Source organism: Hypanus sabinus, chromosome 4 (genome assembly GCF_030144855.1).
Source record: "Hypanus sabinus isolate sHypSab1 chromosome 4, sHypSab1.hap1, whole genome shotgun sequence".
Classification (NCBI taxonomy): Eukaryota; Metazoa; Chordata; class Chondrichthyes; order Myliobatiformes; family Dasyatidae; genus Hypanus; species Hypanus sabinus.
This window is the reverse complement of record NC_082709.1, coordinates 79,272,668-79,295,679: the sequence shown is the minus strand read 5'-3', so window position 1 is coordinate 79,295,679 and position 23,012 is coordinate 79,272,668. Positions and strand designations below refer to the sequence as shown.

The following is a 23,012-nucleotide window of genomic DNA, read 5'->3' as shown; positions in this document are numbered from 1 at the left end:
GGGAGTGCGTGATGGGACGGTGCGGGGGGAGTGCGTGATGGGGACGGTGCGGGGGAGTGCGTGATGGGACGGTGCGGGGGAGTGCGTGATGGGACGGTGCGGGGGAGTGCGTGATGGGACGGTGCGGGGGAGTGCGTGATGGGACGGTGCGGGGGAGTGCGTGATGGGACGGTGCGGGGGAGTGCGTGATGGGACGGTGCGGGGGGAGTGCGTGATGGGACGGTGCGGGGGAGTGCGTGATGGGACGGTGCGGGGGGAGAGCGTGATGGGACGGTGCGGGGAGAGTGATGGGACGGTGCGGGGGAGAGCGTGATGGGACGGTGCGGGGGAGTGCGTGATGGGACGGTGCGGGGGAGTGCGTGATGGGACGGTGCGGGGGAGTGCGTGATGGGACGGTGCGGGGGAGAGCGTGATGGGACGGTGCGGGGGAGAGCGTGATGGGACGGTGCGGGGGAGAGCGTGATGGGACGGTGCGGGGGAGTGCGTGATGGGACGGTGCGGGGGAGTGCGTGATGGGACGGTGCGGGGGAGTGCGTGATGGGACGGTGCGGGGGAGTGCGTGATGGGACGGTGCGGAGGGGGGAGTGATGGGACGGTACGGGGGAGTGCGTGATGGTACGGTGCGAGGGACTGCGTGATGGGACGGTGCGGGGGAGTGCGTGATGGGTCGGTAGGGGGGGGGAGTGATAGTGTCAACCCTGAAATTATTAACCTGTTCAGTTGAGGAAAAACACCAGAGACACGAAATTACCTCTGAAACGGCTTTTATTCAGAGAGGAGTTCGCAGCCCCCACGCACTTCGGGCGTAAGGTAGCCAACTCCCAATTTGTCGGTTTACGAAGGTCAGACTTATACCCAAAAGCAGGGTACTACATTCGCAAATATGGTTACCGATTCAAATTCATCAATTGATTGGCTATTGCATAGCTAAGCACACGAAATACTCGGAATAAGCATAGACGCAAGAGTAATACTTGGAATGGGTATGGACGCAAGCAAATCACTCGGAATAGGTATATAGCTCAAAATACTTTGCCAAACACATTGTCTTGTGGTCGCAGGTTCCCTTTGTGGTTCCCACATGTTATCTGGAATCTTATCTTAGCTACCTCTTCCCTGTCCTCCTACACTTCCCCAATGACGTATCCTCTCCCTGGTCCCATCTACATATTTTGCTACATTTACCCCTCGCCCACCCCTTCTGCACATACCCACTACCTTCTTCACATTCTCATTCTCTCCTGTGATCATGAAATGATCGCTCATCAATATCGTGAAAATCCTCTGGTGCAGGTTCGAGGAGTTTGGTGGCCTCAACGGTTGCCCGTACTACCATCAGTGGCTTAGCGGGCAGCAGGTCCCCTGCCGAGGCCATCATGCGGTTCAGGAGACATTTGACAATGGCGATACAGACAAAAATCCCTATAACGGCCGTCAGCGTGTAAATAGCCCCATTGATCACCCAGTCCCTCCATGCACTTAGTCCCCAGTCCCCCCATCCTGCCCAACCTGTTCCTTCCTTAATGGATCCTAACTGTTCATCTATTTTGTTCATGTACTGTGTTATCTTGGCGGTAGCATCGTCTAGCCCCATTATGCATTTGTCCTTTACGATAGCACAGAGCCCACCCTCCCTGGCGAGGAGATAATCAAGTGCACAGTGGTTTTGCATGGAGAAGAGCCGCAGTTGGTTAAGGCTATGCTCCCCTGGTGGCATTCCCGAGGCTCATGAGACCACAGGCCAGATAGTTCCGATTGTGGGCCGCTATAGTGGCTCCTGATGCCCCCAAAGAGAAAAAGCCAGCTGCCCCGTATCCAGCCACCTGACCTGAGGTGAGGGTGGTCAGGACTTGGTAATCCACACAAAATTCCTGGGAGACCTCTCTCTTGTACCTCCCAGACGGGTGGGACAGGGGACCCCAAGTCCCAGGGCAAGGGACCACGGTGGGGAGGAAGGTGCCATTGGCCACCGAGGAAGGGTATGGGTACTCCAGGAAGTTGGTGGCAATGCCGTTATAGAAGAAAAAATACCCTGGGAGGGTATACATGGTCTCAGTGCAACCCTCACCCTTTAGGTGTATGGCATCACTCCATTCTCCTAGAGGAGTACACTCGTTTGGTACCCCTACGATATTCAGGTCGTAGGAATACTTGATCATTGACCCGGAGGTGGGTGCGGTTCCGCTCCCCCACAAAGGAGTTGCACCCCCTGGGCCAGGGACTGGCACTTTGTCTCATGGCAAAGAGCAAGAGATCCCTAAGGGGTCCTTGGTGGGGTGACACTCCCTTTTCCTACAGGGCTTGGGGAGGCAGGTGACGTCATTCGAGACATACACGTCTGAACATCCCCACCCTGTTCCGAAGTAGCAGTTCTCATATCCTCGGTCACCCTTCGGGGGTTTGGGATTCCCCTCCCACCAGAGATCTTCTTTCATCCGCGGAAGGAGTCCATGATTTGACCGCTTACTGATGGACGGGGGAAATAGGCAGTCCGCGACAGGGGCCGTGGAAGAGTCATGGGTGAGTTCCACCCTCTTTCCCTCAGGCAATGTTTTGCTGGTGGGGGCACATCGGAAGGGTTGATCGGCACGATCCCAGTGCGGGAAAATGGTGAAGAGCGAGGAGACGCTGGCGGGGTGGGGATAGCAAACGATGGTTGTAGAGCCATACAGTCGTTTGTGCACGTTTTGGAAATAGTTATCACTTATAAACCCCGAAGGAGGTCTTCCAAGGGTGGGGCCTTTGGGGGAATCCCCAATCGCTTTTCTGCCTTGAAATGTCCCCCTTCGATCTCTTTAGGGGTTTTGGTTCCTCGTCCAGCCGTCCCTCAACCTTTGCTCTATACCCCACTGTCCCTAAAAGCATATAGATAACCAAGAGCATCCTACCTTCCATTGCCAGAGTACAGTTTCAAGGATGTGGCACCACAAGGAAAAAGGAATTTAAACACACAACAGTTCAATCAAGTCCGTTTATCAGTTCCTTCGTGTATCTGTAGTTTCTAGCGGGTCCGAGGTCCAGCGCTTGTAGTCGCTCAGATGAATCCAACGTTCTTGTCCCTTCACCTTGACAGCAGAGGGGGTCTGCAGGAGGACCTGGTACAGTCCTTTCCACCGGGGTCCCAGCGTGGATCGATCCCAGTTCCTTGTTAACACCCAATCTCCTGGTTCTGCTCCCTGCCACTCACCTTCTCTGTCAGGAACGGGTCTTGAGGCTTCCTTCACCTGAGTGTGTAGGGACTTAAGAGACAAAGTTAAATGCTTGAGGTAACACTGCAATTCCTCGCCCATCATTTGTAGATCTATTTGTATTTGTGTTTGTGTTTGTGTTTGTATTTGTGGTCACTGCCCCATGGGGTTCTCTTTGGGCGCCTGTAAACTATTTCAGCAGTTAACCCGGTACCAGTTTGAGGTGTAATGGACATGTGATACAGTGCCAGGGGAAGGACTTTAAGCCAATTTAGTCCTGTTTCAAGGGTCAATTTAGTTAGTTTATCCTTCAGGATGCTGTTTGTACGACCCACTATTCCTGCGGCTCGGGGGTGGTAGGCACAGTGGAATTGTTGTTCAATCTTTAGTATTCCGCAGAGTTCTTTGTTTAACTTCCCAATGAAGTGCGGGGCCGTTATCAGATGAGAGTTTTTGTGGGATACCAAACGAGGAATAACTTCTTTCAGTAGCATCCGCAGTACAGTGGAAGCCTTGTTGTTCGTTGTGGGGTAAGGCTTCAATCCATTTACTGAAGACATCAATTATAACTAAACAGTACTTGTAACAATATGCCTTAGGTAACTCAATAAAAGTCCATATGTAATGTGTCAAACGGTCCTGCTGGGGTTGGGGTGCACCCTTTATCCCATCTAATAGATTTACCCGAGTTTACTTTATGGCAAATTAAGCAACCCCTTGCTCGTCTCTCCGCTGCCTCATTCAAAACTGGAGGACCACCATGTTTTTAATAACAACGTACACATTCCCTCCTGGCCGAGGTGAGTGTCAGAGTGGAGGTGGTCGACCAGGACAGGCAGGAGAGTATCAGGAATACAAATCTGACCTGCTGGGGTCTGCCAGAGGCCCATTGTGTTATTAATAATACAACCATGTTTCTTCCAAACATCAATCTCTGCCGCAGGGGCATCCCCCTGTAATCGCGCGATGTCGGATATGCCTGGGCTATCAACCAGCTGCCTGGCAGGCAGAAGGCGTGGGGCCGAATCCACAGTTATTGTTTTAGAGTTGGAGGCTCGCTTGGCTGCCAGGTCTGCCCTGGCATTGCCTTCACTTACGGGGGAGTCATCGGATAAGTGGGCGGCACATTTTATAATAGCAAGCTTACCGGGAGCTGGATGGCTTTGAGCAAATTGTCAATGTAGAGGCCGTTGGCAATGCTTTTGCCAGCTAACATTTGGAAGCCCCGCTGCGCCCACAGTGTGCCAAAATCGTGAGCGATCCCAAATGCATAACGTGAATCGATGTAAATATTGGCTGTCTGACCCGAGGCGAGGATGCATGCGCGAGTGAGGGCGAAAAGCTCAGCCTGGTGGGCCGAGGCCCGTGGGTGGAAGGCTGCCGCCTCCAGGGTGGTGGGTGTGTGGGGTCACAATGGCATAACCTGATTGCCGGACACCGTCCGGGGGAGACAGAGGACGAGCCGTCCACAAAAAGTATCAGGTCCGGATTGTCGAGCTCAATGTCCCGGAGGTCTGGCCGTGGGGAAATGAGGAAGTGGTTTCGGTCCTCGCAGGAGTGGGGAGGCTCGGATAGAAGGTCGGGCGGGTGATCCACAAAGGTAGCAGGGTTAAGTGTGGTGCAAGAGGGGAATGTCAGCAACGGATTATAGAGAAGAGCAATCTCATGGCGGCTGAGTCTTGCCTGAGTGAGATGTTGAGTTGGTGCATGGTTAGAAGGGCAGTTACCGCATGGGAAGAGTAGACCGTCGCTGGTTGATGCAGGGAAACTAAAAAGATCCCTTGGGGTCACGCTGTAGATCTTAATAGTACTCAGCAAATATTCAATAAATTCCTCCAGCTTCTGCTTTCTGTCCGGGGTGCCCTGCATCACTACAGCATTTCATTGGGCTTCCAGGGGGTATACACAGAAACCGTCAAGGGATTTTGCACAGCATCCTCAGCCTGGGCTGGACTGTGATTAGGGTTAGGGACCTCTCGCATTGCCATCTGTTGGGTGGGGGCTTGGATCTACCTGGATCTTTGGTGGAGTAGGGCCAATCAGGGTACTTTCGAGAAAGGGCTGCATCAGGATTATCCTCGGGGTCAGTATCATCACTGGAGGTGGTAAGGTCTGAGTCAGGGTCAAACTCATCCCTTTGGGGGTCTGTCAAAGGGCTGTCACCCACATAGAGGTCCCGTCTTGTTGTCCATTTATGAGCCATGCGGTTCTTAGGGGGTCGCAGGTTTAGTACCTTGTGTGTCCCCTTTCCTGGTTTTAGCTGGGGTACGGGCCGCAATGGGGTGGTGAACCGTGGACTTGGGGTCGGGAGTGCATGGGTCCAGGGTCAAGGGCACGGGGAGTGGAAGGTTCCGAAGGTACAGGCGGGATGGGATTCGCAGCCCCCGCAGGCGAAGGGACCTGCTGCTCCTCTTCCTCCTCAGTGTCCTCATTAGGGTCAAATAGGGTCTGCAGCCCAGTCATATCCGGTGCCGGCCTTTTATCACCAAGTTTTACATTATGATCATCAACCCTACGCTGTTAGTCATAGATTTCACATAAGGCCTTCAATACATGCCAGCCCCTGGGTTTTCCGTTTACTATCATTGATGGGTATCTTTCTGTTTTTTTGTATTCACCTCCCAGGAGGTCTGGCGGGAGCGCTCATTAAGTCTGCTGGCCACGGTATACCAACGTGTAATTAGATCTTTCCATTTCTGTGAGACATTCTGTCGCCACACCTGTCCCCTCTGCTCGTTTACACTTCTGAAGATCCCAGGTTCCCCCAATGGCCAAAATTCATTCCTCAACTTCTTATTCATCCACGTGCTCAGTCTCCATAAATCTGTCTCGTTTTCAGGGAATTCTTTACACATTTTCCATAATGGCGTATTTGGTTTGGACTTGATTTATCCAGAGTCTGGCCCATTTTGGTAACTTACTCTCGCATCCACTTCAGTGTCCTGACCTTCGCCTGGCAGATTTCTGCTCTTAACAACCAGTCTAAGGCAGGATGTGGTTTCAATTAGATGTTGGAACCAGACCTTAATCAAATTAAATATGTATTGCTCCGGAGCTTCCAACCCCAAACCCCACGTAGGGATTCTAACCCCACTTCCTATACCGGCGACTTGAACCCCAAACTCTTAAACCAGGGGACTCGAACCCCAAACTCTATGCAGGGCCTCTAACCCCAACTTCTTAAACCAGGGGACTCGAACCCCAAACTCTATGCAGGGCCTCTAACCCCAACTTCTTAAACCAGGAGACTCGAACCCCAAACTCTATGCAGGGCCTCTAACCCCAAACTCTTAAACCAGGGGACTCGAACCCCAAACTCTATGCAGGGCCTCTAACCCCAACTTCTTAAACCAGGGGACTCGAACCCCAAACTCTATGCAGGGCCTCTAACCCCAACTTCTTAAACCAGGGGACTCGAACCCCAAACTCTATGCAGGGCCTCTAACCCCAACTTCTTAAACCAGGAGACTCGAACCCCAAACTCTATGCAGGGCCTCTAACCCCAAACTCTTAAACCAGGGGACTCGAACCCCAAACTCTATGCAGGGCCTCTAACCCCAACTTCTTAAACCAGGGGACTCGAACCCCAAACTCTATGCAGGGCCTCTAACCCCAACTTCTTAAACCAGGGGACTCGAACCCCAAACTCTATGCAGGGCCTCTAACCCCAACTTCTTAAACCAGGGGACTCGAACCCCAAACTCTATGCAGGGCCTCTAACCCCAACTTCTTAAACCAGGGGACTCGAACCCCAAACTCTATGCAGGGCCTCTAACCCCAACTTCTTAAACCAGGGGACTCGAACCCCAAACTCTATGCAGGGCCTCTAACCCCAACTTCTTAAACCAGGGGACTCGAACCCCAAACTCTATGCAGGGCCTCTAACCCCAACTTCTTAAACCAGGGGACTCGAACCCCAAACTCTATGCAGGGCCTCTAACCCCAAACTTCTTAAACCAGGGGACTCGAACCCCAAACTCTATGCAGGGCCTCTAACCCCAACTTCTTAAACCAGGGGACTCGAACCCCAAACTCTATGCAGGGCCTCTAACCCCAACTTCTTAAACCAGGGGACTCGAACCCCAAACTCTATGCAGGGCCTCTAACCCCCAACTTCTTAAACCAGGGGACTCGAACCCCAAACTCTATGCAGGGCCTCTAACCCCAACTTCTTAAACCGGGGGACTCGAACCCCAAACTCTATGCAGGGCCTCTAACCCCAAACTCTTAAACCAGGGGACTCGAACCCCAAACTCTATGCAGGGCCTCTAACCCCAACTTCTTAAACCAGGGGACTCGAACCCCAAACTCTATGCAGGGCCTCTAACCCCAAACTCTTAAACCAGGGGACTCGAACCCCAAACTCTATGCAGGGCCTCTAACCCCAAACTCTTAAACCAGGGGACTCAAACCCCAAACTCTATGCAGGGCCTCTAACCCCAAACTCTTAAACCAGGGGACTTGAACCCCAAACTCTATGCAGGGCCTCTAACCCCCAACTTCTTAAACCAGGGGACTCGAACCCCAAACTCTATGCAGGGCCTCTAACCCCAACTTCTTAAACCGGGGGACTCGAACCCCAAACTCTATGCAGGGCCTCTAACCCCAAACTCTTAAACCAGGGGACTCGAACCCCAAACTCTATGCAGGGCCTCTAACCCCAACTTCTTAAACCAGGGGACTCGAACCCCAAACTCTATGCAGGGCCTCTAACCCCAAACTCTTAAACCAGGGGACTCGAACCCCAAACTCTATGCAGGGCCTCTAACCCCAAACTCTTAAACCAGGGGACTCAAACCCCAAACTCTATGCAGGGCCTCTAACCCCAAACTCTTAAACCAGGGGACTTGAACCCCAAACTCTATGCAGGGCCTCTAACCCCAACTTCTTAAACCAGGGGACTCGAACACCAAACTCTATGCAATTCTTACCTGTTATCGGTGTCTCCCAACTGAGGTTCTCTGTTTTGTCCGTGGAGGCCGTAGGATGGTCAGCCGGAGCCGAAGGGGTCGGAACGGGAAGTCAGAGAGAGAGAGAGAGAGAGAGCGAGAAAAATTCTCTCTAAGTGCCCTTCCGTCTCAACCCGCTCGTACCCGCCTGCCGATCTCTTACACCGGATCCTGAACTGCCAACCGTTTGGCTCCTGGCTCGGCTCGCCAAATTGTCAACCTGACATTATTAACCTGTTCAGTTGAGGAAAAACACCAGAGACACGAAATTACCTCTGAAACGGCTTTTATTCACTTCGGGCGTAAGGTAGCCAACTCCCAATTTGTCGGTTTACGAAGGTCATACTTATACCCAAAATCAGGGTACTACATTCGCAAATATGGTTACCGATTCAAATTCATCAATTGATTGGCTATTGCATAGCTAAGCACGTGAAATACTCGGAATAAGCATAAACGCAAGCGTAATACTCGGGTATGGACGCAAGCAAATCACTCGGAATAGGTATATAGCTCAAAATACTTTGCCGAACACATTGTCTTGTGGTCGCAGGTTCCCTTTGTGGTTCCCACATGTTATCTGGAATCTTATCTTAGCTACCTCTTCCCTGTCCTCCTACACTTCCCCAATGACGTATCCTCTCCCTGGTCCCGTCTACATATTTTGCTACATTTACCCCTCGCCCACCCCATCTACACGTACCCCTTACCCACTCCACATTCTCAATGGGATGGTACGGGGGGGGGTGGAGTGTGTGGGGACCGTACGAAGGGGAGTGATGGGACGGTACGAGGGGGGGAGTGTGTGGTGGGACGGTACGGGGGGGGAGTGTGTGGTGGGACGGTACGGGGGGGAATGCGTGGGGGGACGATACGGGGGGAGAGTGCGTGGTGGGACGGTACGGGGGGAAAGTGTGTGGTGGGACCGTACGGGGGATGAGTGCGTGGTGGGACGGTACGAGGGAGTGCATGATGGTACATGGGAGTGCGTGATGGGACGGTGCGGGGGGTGAGTGCGTGGTGGGACGGTGCGGGGGGAAAGTGTGTGGTGGGACCGTACGGGGGATGAGTGCGTGGTGGGACGGTACGAGGGAGTGCATGATGGTACATGGGAGTGCGTGGTGGGACGGTGCGGGGGGTGAGTGCGTGGTGGGACGGTGCGGGGGGTGAGTGCGTGGTGGGACGGTGCGGGGGGAGTGCGTGGTGGGACGGTACGGGTCGAGAGTGCGTGGTGGGACGGTGCGGGGGGGGAGTGCGTGGTGGGACGGTACGGGGGGGAGTGCGTGGTGGGACGGTATGGGGGGGAGTGCGTGGTGGGACGGTACGGGAGGAGAATGTGTGTTGGGACGATACAGGGGGAGAGTGCGTGGTGGGACGATACGGGGGGGAGTGCGTGGTGGGACGGTACGGGGTAGAGTACGTGGTGGGACGGTACGGGGGGGAGAGTTCGTGGTGGGACGGTACGGGGTAGAGTACGTGGTGGGACGGTACGGGAGGAGAATGTGTGTTGGGACGATACAGGGGGAGAGTGCGTGGTGGGACGATACGGGGGGGAGTGCGTGGTGGGACGGTACGGGGAGAGTTCGTGGTGGGACGGTACGGGGTAGAGTACGTGGTGGGACGGTACGGGGGGGAGAGTTCGTGGTGGGACGGTACGGGGTAGAGTACGTGGTGGGACGGTACGGGAGGAGAATGTGTGTTGGGACGATACAGGGGGAGAGTGCGTGGTGGGACGATACGGGGGGGAGTGCGTGGTGGGACGGTGCGGGGGGTGAGTGCGTGGTGGGACGGTGCGGGGTAGAGTACGTGGTGGGACGGTACGGGAGGAGAATGTGTGTTGGGACGATACAGGGGGAGAGTGCGTGGTGGGACGATACGGGGGGGAGTGCGTGGTGGGACGGTGCGGGGGGTGAGTGCGTGGTGGGACGGTGCGGGGGGTGAGTGCGTGGTGGGACGGTACGGGGGGAGAGTGCGTGGTGGGACGATACAGGGGGAGAGTGCGTGGTGGGACGATACAGGGGGGGAGTGCGTGGTGGGACGGTGCGGGGGGTGAGTGCGTGGTGGGACGGTACGGGGAGAGTTCGTGGTGGGACGGTACGGGGAGAGTTCGTGGTGGGACGGTACGGGGTAGAGTACGTGGTGGGACGGTACGGGGGGGAGAGTTCGTGGTGGGACGGTACGGGGTAGAGTACGTGGTGGGACGGTACGGGAGGAGAATGTGTGTTGGGACGATACAGGGGGAGAGTGCGTGGTGGGACGATACGGGGGGGAGTGCGTGGTGGGACGGTGCGGGGGGTGAGTGCGTGGTGGGACGGTGCGGGGTAGAGTACGTGGTGGGACGGTACGGGAGGAGAATGTGTGTTGGGACGATACAGGGGGAGAGTGCGTGGTGGGACGATACGGGGGGGAGTGCGTGGTGGGACGGTGCGGGGGGTGAGTGCGTGGTGGGACGGTGCGGGGGGTGAGTGCGTGGTGGGACGGTACGGGGGGAGAGTGCGTGGTGGGACGATACAGGGGGAGAGTGCGTGGTGGGACGATACAGGGGGGGAGTGCGTGGTGGGACGGTGCGGGGGGTGAGTGCGTGGTGGGACGGTGCGGGGGGTGAGTGCGTGGTGGGACGGTGCGGGGGGTGAGTGCGTGGTGGGACGGTGCGGGGGGAGTGCGTGGTGGGACGGTACGGGTCGAGAGTGCGTGGTGGGACGGTACGGGGGGGAGTGCGTGGTGGGACGGTTCGGGGGGTGAGTGCGTGGTGGGACGGTACGGGGGGGTGAGTGCGTGGTGGGACGGTACAGGGGGGTGAGTGCGTGGTGGGACGGTGCGGGGGGTGAGTGCGTGGTGGGACGGTGCGGGGGGTGAGTGCGTGGTGGGACGGTGCGGGGGGAGTGCGTGGTGGGACGGTACGGGTCGAGAGTGCGTGGTGGGACGGTGCGGGGGGGGAGTGCGTGGTGGGACGGTGCGGGGGGGGAGTGCGTGGTGGGACGGTACGGGGGGGAGTGCGTGGTGGGACGGTACGGGAGGAGAATGCGTGTTGGGACGGTACGGGGGGACGGTATGGGGGGAGAGTGCGTGGTGGGACGGTAGGGGGGTGAGTGATGGGACGGTACGGGGGGAGAGTGCGTGGTGGGACATTACGGGGGGAGAGTGCGTGGTGGGTGGGTGCGGGGCAGAGTGCGTGGTGGGACGGTACGGGGGGGGGAGAGTTTGTGGTGGGACGGTACGGGGGAGAGTTCGTGGTGGGACAGTACGGGGTAGAGTTCGTGGTGGGACGGTACGGGGGGGGAGAGTTCGTGGTGGGACGGTACGGGGAGAGTTCGTGGTGGGACGGTACGGGGAGAGTTCGTGGTGGGACGGTACGGGGTAGAGTACGTGGTGGGACGGTACGGGGGGGAGAGTTCGTGGTGGGACGGTACGGGGTAGAGTACGTGGTGGGACGGTACGGGGGGGGAGAGTTCGTGGTGGGACGGTACGGGGGGGAGAGTTCGTGGTGGGACGATACGGGGAGAGTACGTGGTGGGACGGTACGGGGGGGAGAGTTCGTGGTGGGACGGTACGGGGTAGAGTACGTGGTGGGACGGTACGGGGGGGAGAGTTCGTGGTGGGACGGTACGGGGTAGAGTTCGTGGTGGGACGGTATGGGGGGGAGAGTTCGTGGTGGGACGGTACGGGGTAGAGTACGTGGTGGGACGGTACGGGGGGAGAGTTCGTGGTGGGACGGTACGGGGGGAGAGTTCGTGGTGGGACGGTACGGGGGGGAGATTTCGTGGTGGGACGGTACGGGGGGGAGATTTCGTGGTGGGACGGTACGGGGTAGAGTTCGTGGTGGGACAGTACGGGGTAGAGTACGTGGTGGGACGGTACGGGGTAGAGTTCGTGGTGGGACAGTACGGGGTAGAGTTCGTGGTGGGACGGTACGGGGTAGAGTTCGTGGTGGGACGGTACGGGGTAGAGTTCGTGGTGGGACGGTACGGGGTAGAGTTCGTGGTGGGACGGTACGGGGTAGAGTACGTGGTGGGACGGTACGGGGTAGAGTTCGTGGTGGGACGGTACGGGGTAGAGTACGTGGTGGGACGGTACGGGGTAGAGTTCGTGGTGGGACGGTACGGGGTAGAGTACGTGGTGGGACGGTACGGGGTAGAGTTCGTGGTGGGACGGTACGGGGTAGAGTTCGTGGTGGGACGGTACGGGGTAGAGTTCGTGGTGGGACGGTACGGGGGTGGTGGACTTTCTGGTTTGACAGAACGGAGCGAGCGTTCTCGTCCCGTGGTGGGTACTTGCTGCTGTTTTGTGATCGTCGAGGCTGACTGGTTGTCTCCCTGTCTGTCTCCAGTGTAAGACGTCGCTGAACGGACAGCGGGGTGAGTGTTGGTGCGTGAACCCTCATACAGGGAAGGTGACCCCGGGATCGCCCACCGTCCGCGGAGACCCCGAGTGCCATCGCTGCTGCTTGTCATCAGAGAACAACGCCAAGCTCCAGCTCCCACGCACCACCTGAGGACTGACCACTGCGCCTGGCGTGCAGGGTGGGGGGGGACAGGGGCTGGGGAGGTTCCAGACGGGGTAGGGAGAGGGAATGGTGTTGGTGTGTGGTCAGGGTTTCAGACCCCCTCCCCACGGGTTCAGGCTGTGAGCTGAGCTCAGTGGGAGCCGTGGTTGTCAATCTCTTTACGACAGACCGTGCCGTTGGGCGTGGGCAGCTTTGAAGCAATGCATGCACTGTTGCATGGACAGTCCTTTGGAATGCTGCATGTACTGGTGCATGTGGTGCATGCACGAGTGCACGGGCAATCCTCTGGAGTCCTGTTTGTACTCTTGTATGGACAATCCTAGCATTGGTACATGCATTGCTGCACATGGGACTCCAGGAGCAGTGCATGCATTGGGGGACTGGTGCAGTGTTTGGTGCAGCTTGAAATAGCATGTTGGTATCAGCACTCGGGGCAACCCAACTGCCTGCAGGTCCCCGAGAATCTCACAGCGTTCCTCGCCGCTGTGAACTTTGGAACACTACATTTTCTGTACTTGGTGTATGGCAAAAGTCGGCAAGCCCCCTTGGACAGCACCACCCACCCACCCCACCCCACCCCACCCGCTGCTGGTGACACGAGGGGCCGACACTGCTGGCATCTGGTGCTAAGACCATCTTCTGGAGGAATTGGCATTTTGGTATTTTATTTAATTCCACTGATTGGTATTTTTCAATAAGTAACATAGAACTCTACGGCACAGTGCAGCCCACGACATTGTGCCGAACCTTGTAAACTACTTTAAGGTCAATCTAACCCCTTGCTCCCACATGTGCCTCCATTTTTCTGTCATCCACATGCCCTTCTAAGGGTTCCTTAAATCTCCCTAAAATGTCTGCCTCTTCCACCATCCCTGGCAGTGTGTTACATACACCCATCACCCTCTGTGTACTTAAAAAAAACCTACCTCTGACATCTCCCCTACTACACTTAGTAGATATTAATTACACAGATATTAACCTCACATGGGACACTGGTCCAAAAGATTAGGGCCTCTGTCTCACCCCTTCTTTATTCTGGGCATCTCCCCCCCACTCTACTCAGTCCTGATGCAGGGTTTCAACCTGAAAAGTTAACCATCCCTCTCCCCAGTGGATGCTGCTCAACCCCTGGGATCCACCGGAAGTTTGTGTGTTCGAGGGATGATCCTTGGTCCCAGGAAACAGGACCTCGTTCTCTGACGCTGGCCTGTCACCTCTGGTTATATACTGGGACTCGTGGACCTGGAACATAAAACAGAGAACACGCTAACACAGGCCCTTCAGCCCACATTGTTGTGCCAACCCTTTAACCTACTCGAAATTCAAATTAACCCTTCCCTCCCACATAGCGTTCTATTTTTCTGTTATCAATGTGCCAACCTAAGATTATCTTAAATGTCCCCAAAGTATCTGCCTCTGTCATTGATAATGATTCTGTGCATTCACCACTCTCTGAGTAACGAAACTCACCTCTGATATGCCCAGTATATTTTCCTCTGATCACCTTAAAGTTATGCCTCCCTCCTCTCCTTCGCCCTGGATAAAAGTCTCTGCCGCTTATCATCTTGTACACCTCCATCAAGCTACCTCTTATCCTCCTTTACTCCAAAGAGAGAAGCCCGAGCTCACTCAACTACCCTCATGAGACGAGCTCTCTAATCCAGGCAGCATCCTGGCGAATCTCCTCTGCACCCTCTCTAATCCAGGCAGCATCCCGGTAAATCTCCTCTGCACCCTCTCTAATCCAGGCAGCATCCTGGTAAATCTCCCCTGCACCCTCTCTAATCCAGGCAGCATCCTGGTAAATCTCCCCTGCACCCTCTCTAATCCAGGCAGCATCCCGGTAAATCTCCTCCGCACCCTCTCTAATCCAGGCAGCATCCTGGTAAATCTCCCCTGCACCCTCTCTAATCCAGGCAGCATCCTGGTAAATCTCCTCTGCACCCTCTCTAATCCAGGCAGCATCCTGGTGAATCTCCCCTGCACCCTCTCTAATCCAGGCAGCATCCTGGTGAATCTCCTCTGCACCCTCTCTAATCCAGGCAGCATCCTGGTGAATCTCCTCTGCACCCTCTCTAATCCAGGCAGCATCCTGGTGAATCTCCTCTGCACCTTCTCTAATCCAGGCAGCATCCTGGCGAATCTCCTCTGCACCCTCTCTAATCCAGGCAGCATCCTGGCGAATCTCCTCCACACCCTCTCTAATCCAGGCAGCATCCTGGCGAATCTCCTCCGCACCCTCTCTAATCCAGGCAGCATCCTGGTGAATCTCCTCCGCACCCTCTCTAATCCAGGCAGCATCCTGGTAAATCTCCCCTGCACCCTCTCTAATCCAGGCAGCATCCTGGTAAATCTCCCCTGCACCCTCTCTAATCCAGGCAGCATCCTGGTGAATCTCCTCTGCATCCTCACTAATCCAGGCAGCATCCTGGTGAATCTCCTCCGCACCCTCTCTAATCCAGGCAGCATCCTGGTAAATCTCCTCTGCACCCTCTCTAATCCAGGCAGCATCCTGGTAAATCTCCCCTGCACCCTCTCTAATCCAGGCAGCATCCTGGTAAATCTCCCCTGCACCCTCTCTAATCCAGGCAGCATCCCGGTAAATCTCCTCTGCACCTTCTCTAATCCAGGCAGCATCCCGGTAAATCTCCTCCGCACCCTCTCTAATCCAGGCAGCATCCTGGTAAATCTCCCCTGCACCCTCTCTAATCCAGGCAGCATCCTGGTAAATCTCCTCTGCACCCTCTCTAATCCAGGCAGCATCCTGGTGAATCTCCCCTGCACCCTCTCTAATCCAGGCAGCATCCTGGTGAATCTCCTCTGCACCCTCTCTAATCCAGGCAGCATCCTGGTGAATCTCCTCTGCACCCTCTCTAATCCAGGCAGCATCCTGGTGAATCTCCTCTGCACCTTCTCTAATCCAGGCAGCATCCTGGCGAATCTCCTCCGCACCCTCTCTAATCCAGGCAGCATCCTGGCGAATCTCCTCCGCACCCTCTCTAATCCAGGCAGCATCCTGGTGAATCTCCTCCGCACCCTCTCTAATCCAGGCAGCATCCTGGTAAATCTCCCCTGCACCCTCTCTAATCCAGGCAGCATCCCGGTAAATCTCCCCTGCACCTTCTCTAATCCAGGCAGCATCCTGGTGAATCTCCTCTGCATCCTCTCTAATCCAGGCAGCATCCTGGTGAATCTCCTCCGCACCCTCTCTAATCCAGGCAGCATCCTGGTAAATCTCCTCTGCACCCTCTCTAATCCAGGCAGCATCCTGGTAAATCTCCCCTGCACCCTCTCTAATCCAGGCAGCATCCTGGTAAATCTCCCCTGCACCCTCTCTAATCCAGGCAGCATCCTGGTGAATCTCCTCTGCACCCTCTCTAATCCAGGCAGCATCCTGGTGAATCTCCTCTGCACCCTCTCTAATCCAGGCACATCCTGGTAAATCTCCTCTGCACCCTCTCTAATCCAGGCAGCATCCTGGCGAATCTCCTCCGCACCCTCTCTAATCCAGGCAGCATCCTGGCGAATCTCCTCCGCACCCTCTCTAATCCAGGCAGCATCCTGGTGAATCTCCTCTGCACCCTCTCTAATCCAGGCAGCATCCTGGTAAATCTCCCCTGCACCCTCTCTAATCCAGGCAGCGTCCTGGTAAATCTCCCCTGCACCCTCTCTAATCCAGGCAGCGTCCTGGTGAATCTCCTCTGCATCCTCTCTAATCCAGGCAGCATCCTGGTGAATCTCCTCCGCACCCTCTCTAATCCAGGCAGCATCCCGGTGAATCTCCTCTGCACCCTCTCTAATCCAGGCAGCATCCTGGTGAATCTCCTCTGCACCCTCTCTAATCCAGGCAGCATCCTGGTGAATCTCCTCCGCACCCTCTCTAATCCAGGCAGCATCCTGGTAAATCTCCCCTGCACCCTCTGGAGCTTCCATGTCCTTTCTCTAAGTGAAGTGACCAAGTGTGGCTGTAACAGAGTTACATCGCCCGCAGCTCTTGAACTGAATCCCCCAACCGTTGAAACAACCCCATCAACTTGCTCTGGAAGCAGCCAGACAAACTCCCGTGTGAAGCTGGATTGTCTGTGTCTGGTGATGATTGGGAGGGTGACGCCGTGGACCTGCCCGTACAGATCAGATCATTGAGGTGGTAGGCCAATAACAGTACAGGAAAAGTGGAACCGAGACAGGAAAAGAGCAGTGCAGTAAACAGTAAGATGCAAGATCATAGGGTTTAAAGCTGGAGATTAACGGTGAAAGATTTAAAGGGAAGATGAGGGAACCATTTCACTCAGTGTGGAATGAGCTGCTGGCAGAAGTGGTGGACGTAGGCTCGATGGCAACATTTAAGAGAAGTTTGGGTGATTACGAGGATGGGAGGGGTATGGAGGGCTATGGTCTGGGTGCAAGTCAAAGCAATAAGGTAGAATAATAGATGGGCATGGAGTTGAAGGGCCGAAGAGCCTGTTTATTCTGCAGTGCTCAATGATAACAGACCATCTTATCATAACGGATATAATAACGAACAGCATGGTAAAATTGTGCTTGACCCGGGTCGTGCTTTCAGAATTTTGTGCCTTCTGCCAGATGGGAAGCAGAAGAGAGAAGGGGTAGAGAGTTGGGCTGTGATTGATTGGACAGACAACATAGGCAGAATGGCCACTGTGATCTTGACACTTGCGTGATTCAGTCCCTGGAGGGGGGCTTGAACAGAACACCTTAGACTGCTGAGAACGGAGTGACCATCCTGAGAACCAGGGATTAGTATTAGACAATAGGTGCAGAAGTAGACCATTCGGCCCCTCGAGTATTGTGGGAGAGGAACCGGAGGGACTGTTCACACGTGTGTGACTTCTCTCCCCGAGCGCCCTGTGTCACTGTTAATGCAGCTCCCCCACACTGGTTCAGCTCAGCGTGAGGATCATGCTGGGAGAAAACTGCAAGGGTTGCCATGCTTCCAGCCCACGACCCACTCACTAACCCACCATGGCACACCCGAAAGAAATCCACACAGTTCTGGGGAGAATGTCCAAGCTCCTTACAGACAGTGGCGGGAATCGAACCCTGATCAGTAATCGGTGCTGTAGAATGATTGTAGTTGTCTCTACACTACTGAACCCCCCCCCCCCACCCACCCCCGTAACAGTCTAAGAGCCTGTAGCATATCTGCCTTGGCCACCGCACTTGGCAGCACGTTCCAAGCACCCACCACTCTGTGAAGAAAAAGATCTTCCCTCCTCTCGCCTCATATGCATGCCCTCTACCCTGGACGAAAGATAATCTCATCATCCAATGAACTTCATCAGATCCCCCTTCAGCTTCCGCTTCTCCAGAGAAAACCTCTCCTTAGCATTCTGGTGAACTCTCTCCAAACCCTCCAGGTGTGGCCTGACCAGAGTTTTACACACCTGTAGTATAGTTTACTATTTCTTGAACCCAGTGTCTCGACTAGTAAAGGCAAGCATGCTGTCTGCCTTCTGTCCTGAGCGGTCACTTTCAGGGAGCTGTGAACTTGGCCCTCTGTATATCAGCGTTGTTACGGTTCCCAGTGTACTGACCCTTTACACCTGATCTCCCAAAGCACGCTTCACAGCTGGCGATGTTAAACTTCATCTGCACCTGAGCTATATCCCACACTATTGACAACACCACCAATCTGCAGTTTCACCGAGGTCACTCACTCACATCACAGACAGCAGAGGTTCCGGTACAGGTCAGTGCGGAACACCACCAGCCAGAATAAGTCCCTTCAACCACTGCCCTCTTCCTGCTCTGGCCAAGACAATTCTGAATCCAACAGACAATTCACCATAGATCCAATGCTGTTTGTTGAGTTTCTCTTAGAACACAGAACAGTACAGGCCCTTTGGCCCATGAGATTTTACTAACCTTTTAACCTACTCTAAGATCAGTTTAACCCTTCCCACAGATTGCCACAGATGGCTGTGGAAACCAAGTCACTGGGTGTATTTAAAGCAGAGGTTGATCGATTTTGATTAATCAGGACATCAAAGTTTAAGGGGAGAAGGCAGGAGAATGGGGTGGAATGGGGTAATTCAGCCAAGATGGAATGTTGGAGGAGTCATGATGGGCTGAATGGCCTAATTCTGCTTCTTTGTCATATGGTCTCCCATGGAGGATCTCATTGCAAGGTTTCTCCCTATGTTGGGGATTCCAGGGAATATAACCTAGTGAGCCTTGGTTCACCTTCAAGTTCGTAGAGGGAGGCCAGAGCTGTCCCTGTACTCTTACCCAGGGCTCAGGAAGATCCTCCCCACCCCCCACTGTTTCCAGACTCCGCATACAAAGGTCGACGTTCCATTACCTTTCCCGCTATCTTCCGGCCCGACACGGACGCTGGTCACTGGACATGGACCGCAAGTCCCACCAGACCTTGCTCCATCCCTTCTGACCCTAAGCAGGTGACCTCATGCTGACTATCACCAAGCCCACTTGTGGATTTACCATTGGCTCAGCCCAGTAATACTCCAACATTGGTTGTCCACCCAATACGTTGAAGGGCTTGTGGCTGATAGGCTGGTGTTTACGCAGCAGGCGAAAGCTCCCTACACTGGCATAGAGCCTGTGGTAACCCTTGGTCATAGCCTGACAATGGGTGTTTGTCCTCTGCACCCTCGCCCAGGTGACAGTCTGGTCAGTAGCTTCCGATGCACTCCACCAGTTTCACTTCAACAATGCTCATCAGAGACTTCACCAGCATCTTCTGGCAACCATGTAAACCATCTCCTTCATATCTGCAAAAGGAATCCAATCAAGCTTATCGCCACCTCCAACAAATCCATCAGAAACGGAACACAATCTTTCAAGTTTATTGCCCTGGACATGAGAATAATTCCAGGAATGAAAGGGTTAATATATGAGGGGTGTTTGATGAGGGCCAGTACATACTGGAGTTTAGAAGAATTGTGGGGGGGGGGGGGGGCGGAATCTCATTGAAACCGAATATTGAAAAGCCTAAATAGAGTGAACATGGAGAGGATTTTTTCCTGTAGCGGAGGAGTCTAGGACCAGAGGGCTTCAGAATAATGGGACATCCATTTAGAAGGGAAATGAGGAGGAACTTCTTTAGCTAGAGGGTGGTGAATCTGGAATTCTTTGCCACAGACACCTGTGGAGGCCAAGTCATCGCGTGTATTTAAAGCAGAGGTTGATACGTTTTTGATTAGGCAGAGTGTCAAATGTTCCGGGAAGAGTACAGGAGAATGGGGTTGAGTGGGTAATAAATCAGTCATGGTGGACTGACAAAGCAGACTCAGTGGGCTGAATGGCCTAATTCTGCTCCTAGTCTTATGGTCTAAACTTACATTAACATAAATTACATACAACCTACATGACAAAGTAAATGTAACATGATTTGCGAGTGAGTGGGATATAATTGGAAGTCAAATTAGGGATTTTCAGATTGGTTCAAGAGCCTGATGGCAGTGGGGAGAAAGATTGTTGACAATAAATAGCAGCTCATTTCCTCACTGTCCTTGCACACCTTGTGCAGCGGGGGCTGGGACAATGTTTGGATTGGTGTTGAGGTTGCTGTGGAGTCATACAACAGAGAAGCAAGCCTTTTGGTCCACCATGACTGCTAACCATCAAGCACTTGACCACACGCATCAGTTACCAGCATTTGCTCTGGGACTTAGAACAGGACAGACCCATCATGGTGCGCCAACCTTTAAAACTACTTCAAGATCAATCTAACCCTTCCCTCCCACACAGTCCTCCGTGTTTCTATCATCCATGTAGCCATCTAAGAGACTCTTCCTAATGTATCTGCCTCTACCACCATGGCCAGCAGTGTGTCCCACACATCTACCACTCTATATACAAAAAAACTTGCATTCCACCAGCTCCCCCCCCCCCCAAACTTTTTCCAAACACCTTAAAGTTCTGCCTCATAGTATTGGCCATTCCTGCCCTGGGGAAAAGTCTATGGCTGTCCACTCGATCTATACCTTTTATCATCTTGTACACTTCTGTCAAGTCATGTCTTCTTTACTCCAAAGAGAAAAGGCCTAGTTCCCTTAAACTATCCTCATATGACATGCCGCCTCTAATCCAGGCGGCATCTCTGCATTCTCTCTAAAGCTTCCCCATCCTTCCTATACTGAAGTGACCAGAATCATGGTCTATTCTTTTTGATATTTAATGGTATCAGTTCTTCTGTCTTAAGGGCCACCAATGGCCCAGTTGACCCCTTCCCCAATAAAATGGTAAAACATTTTATTGATGCAAGACATCTTACAGATGCTGGGGATCCAGAGTACACATGTATACATGCGCGCGCACACAAAATGCTGCAGGAACTCCGCAGGTCAGGCAGCATCTATGAAGGGAAATAAAGAGTTGATGTAATCAGGACTGGAAAGGTAAAAGAGTACAAGCTGGAAGGTGATAGGTGAGGGGAAGATGGGTGTGTTGGGGAGGGGATAATGAAGTGGGAAGCTGAGAAGAGATAGGTGGAAAGGTAATGGACTGATGAAGGGATTGGACAGGAGAGGAAAGTAGATGATGGAAGAAAGGGAAGGTGGGGCATCAGAGGGAAGTGATGGGCAGGTGAGAAGACCTAGATTGAATGGTAAAAGAAAGAAGGGGGAAGAAATTATTGGAAGTTGGAGAAATATTGTATTGATTTATTTTGCAAGTTCCTTTCCCAACTTCCTTTGCTGTTCCACCTGCCTATTTTCACCTGTCGCCATTGTGTGTGCATGTTCTTTTTCAGCATTATTTTGCTGTCTTCTGTTGAGTTTCCTGTTGGCATTTTGAATTTTCCATACATGTTGCTGGTAAATGGAGCTCCTGCCTCCTTGGACTTTGGCAGGGTTTCTGTACAGGGAGCCCCTTTCTCTTCCATTGACCTTCAGTGGTGATTCCCAGTTGCGTACTTGTCTTCGCTGTGGACAGTCCTACCCAGCCTGGCAGCCTCTGAATCAGAATCAGGTTTAATATCAGAGCACAGCTGCAGAAAAGAGGGAAAACCATTTAGAGCAGAGCTGAGCATGAAATCTATGGAATTCTTTGCCATGGCTGGATGTGGTGACCAAGTCATTGAGTATATTTAAAGTGGAGTTTGATTAGTTAGGGTGTCAAAGTTTATGGGAGAACGCAGGATAATGGGGTTGAGAGGGATAATAAATCAGCCGTGATAGAATGGTAGAGCAGACTCAATGGACCTAGTGGCCTAATTCTGCTCCTATGTCTTAACAACATTGTGAAATTTGTTGTTTTGTGGCAGCAGTACAGTGCTGTACATAACATACACACACACATACAGTGGATTCCTGATGACTGGGCCATTTATTGGGGTAGCTGCTTATTTGGGCCAAATCTTAAAGACAAAAACTAATCGAGAAAATGCCCATGTATCCCTTTGTTTATTTGGGACACTGTGCTGCTTAACTGGGGCAGGAGACAGTCGCCGAACAGTTTCTAACTATTGTCAGTCACATGCACTTGTGTGGCTGTTCAACAATACGCTGTGCTTCGAATGAACAGTTTTTAAATAGCATCGGTTGTATCTGCTTGTGTTCAAGAGAGTATTTTTTGTCACTGTTAGCTGGTGAGGAATAAACAGTAAGATAACTCAGAACCGCTTTGTTCACTGTGGTTTCAAGCATTCAGGCTTGGAGATATCAGAAATGGCCGGCAGTGAAAATGAAACAATTTCACTACCTTAATAAGTTAGAAACTACAAAGAATTCGAAGGTATCGACAATCATCTTGCATGTTACAATGAAAATGGAGATTTGGAGGATGCAGTCGTTGTATGAAAGCAGCCCATTATCCACTCTAGGTGTCTACGCTGATTTTGTTTATTTACATTCAATCAAAAGAATGTGGCAGTGGACACTGAACTCCTCCTTCGATAACAATTAGGAGCTAGTACACAGTTTGATAGTACTGTAGTAGTATTGATAATGTTCTAATTTGTTCTGTATTTCATTTCAATACATAATTTGTTACTCAGTTAAACAGTTGTTTGTCTTTTTTTTATACCTTTCTTACTTTTTCCATGAACTTTGGCGTAATTGGGCCAAAATGTGCTGATCCTGATTTGTCCCGATTAACTGGAATCCACTGTGTGTGTGTGTATGTCCTCTATTTATTTAATTTATATAAATGTTGACCCCCCCCCCAAAACATTGAGTGTGTCTCTCTTCAGACTCATGTGCCCCTTCCTGACCGTAGCAATGAGAAGAGGGCATGTCCTGGGTGGTGGGGGTCCTTGATGATGGATGTCTCCTTTTTGAAGATGTCCTGGACGCTGGGGAGGCTAGTGCCCATGATGGAGCTGGCTGAGTTTGTAAGTTTCTGCAGCTGTTTTTGATCTTGTGCAGGTAAACAAGTTTTCAGCTGGAA

General features: G+C 53.2%; 2 protein-coding genes across 3 annotated transcripts in view; one reads left to right on the top strand and one right to left on the bottom strand.

Moving 5' to 3' along the window:
- The window catches only part of LOC132392914 (insulin-like growth factor-binding protein 2), a 102,995-nt gene that overhangs the window by 45,110 nt on the left and 34,873 nt on the right, over positions 1-23,012 (top strand). The window lies entirely within an intron of this gene.
- LOC132392913 (insulin-like growth factor-binding protein 5) overlaps positions 16,098-23,012 on the bottom strand; it is a 32,985-nt gene continuing 26,070 nt past the window's right edge. For both annotated transcript variants that reach the window (XM_059967473.1, XM_059967475.1), the window contains exon 4: positions 16,098-21,612. In XM_059967473.1, coding sequence (XP_059823456.1) covers positions 21,514-21,612 — 99 coding nt within the window. In that variant the 3' untranslated portion in view covers positions 16,098-21,513. The remainder of the gene's footprint in view (positions 21,613-23,012) is intronic.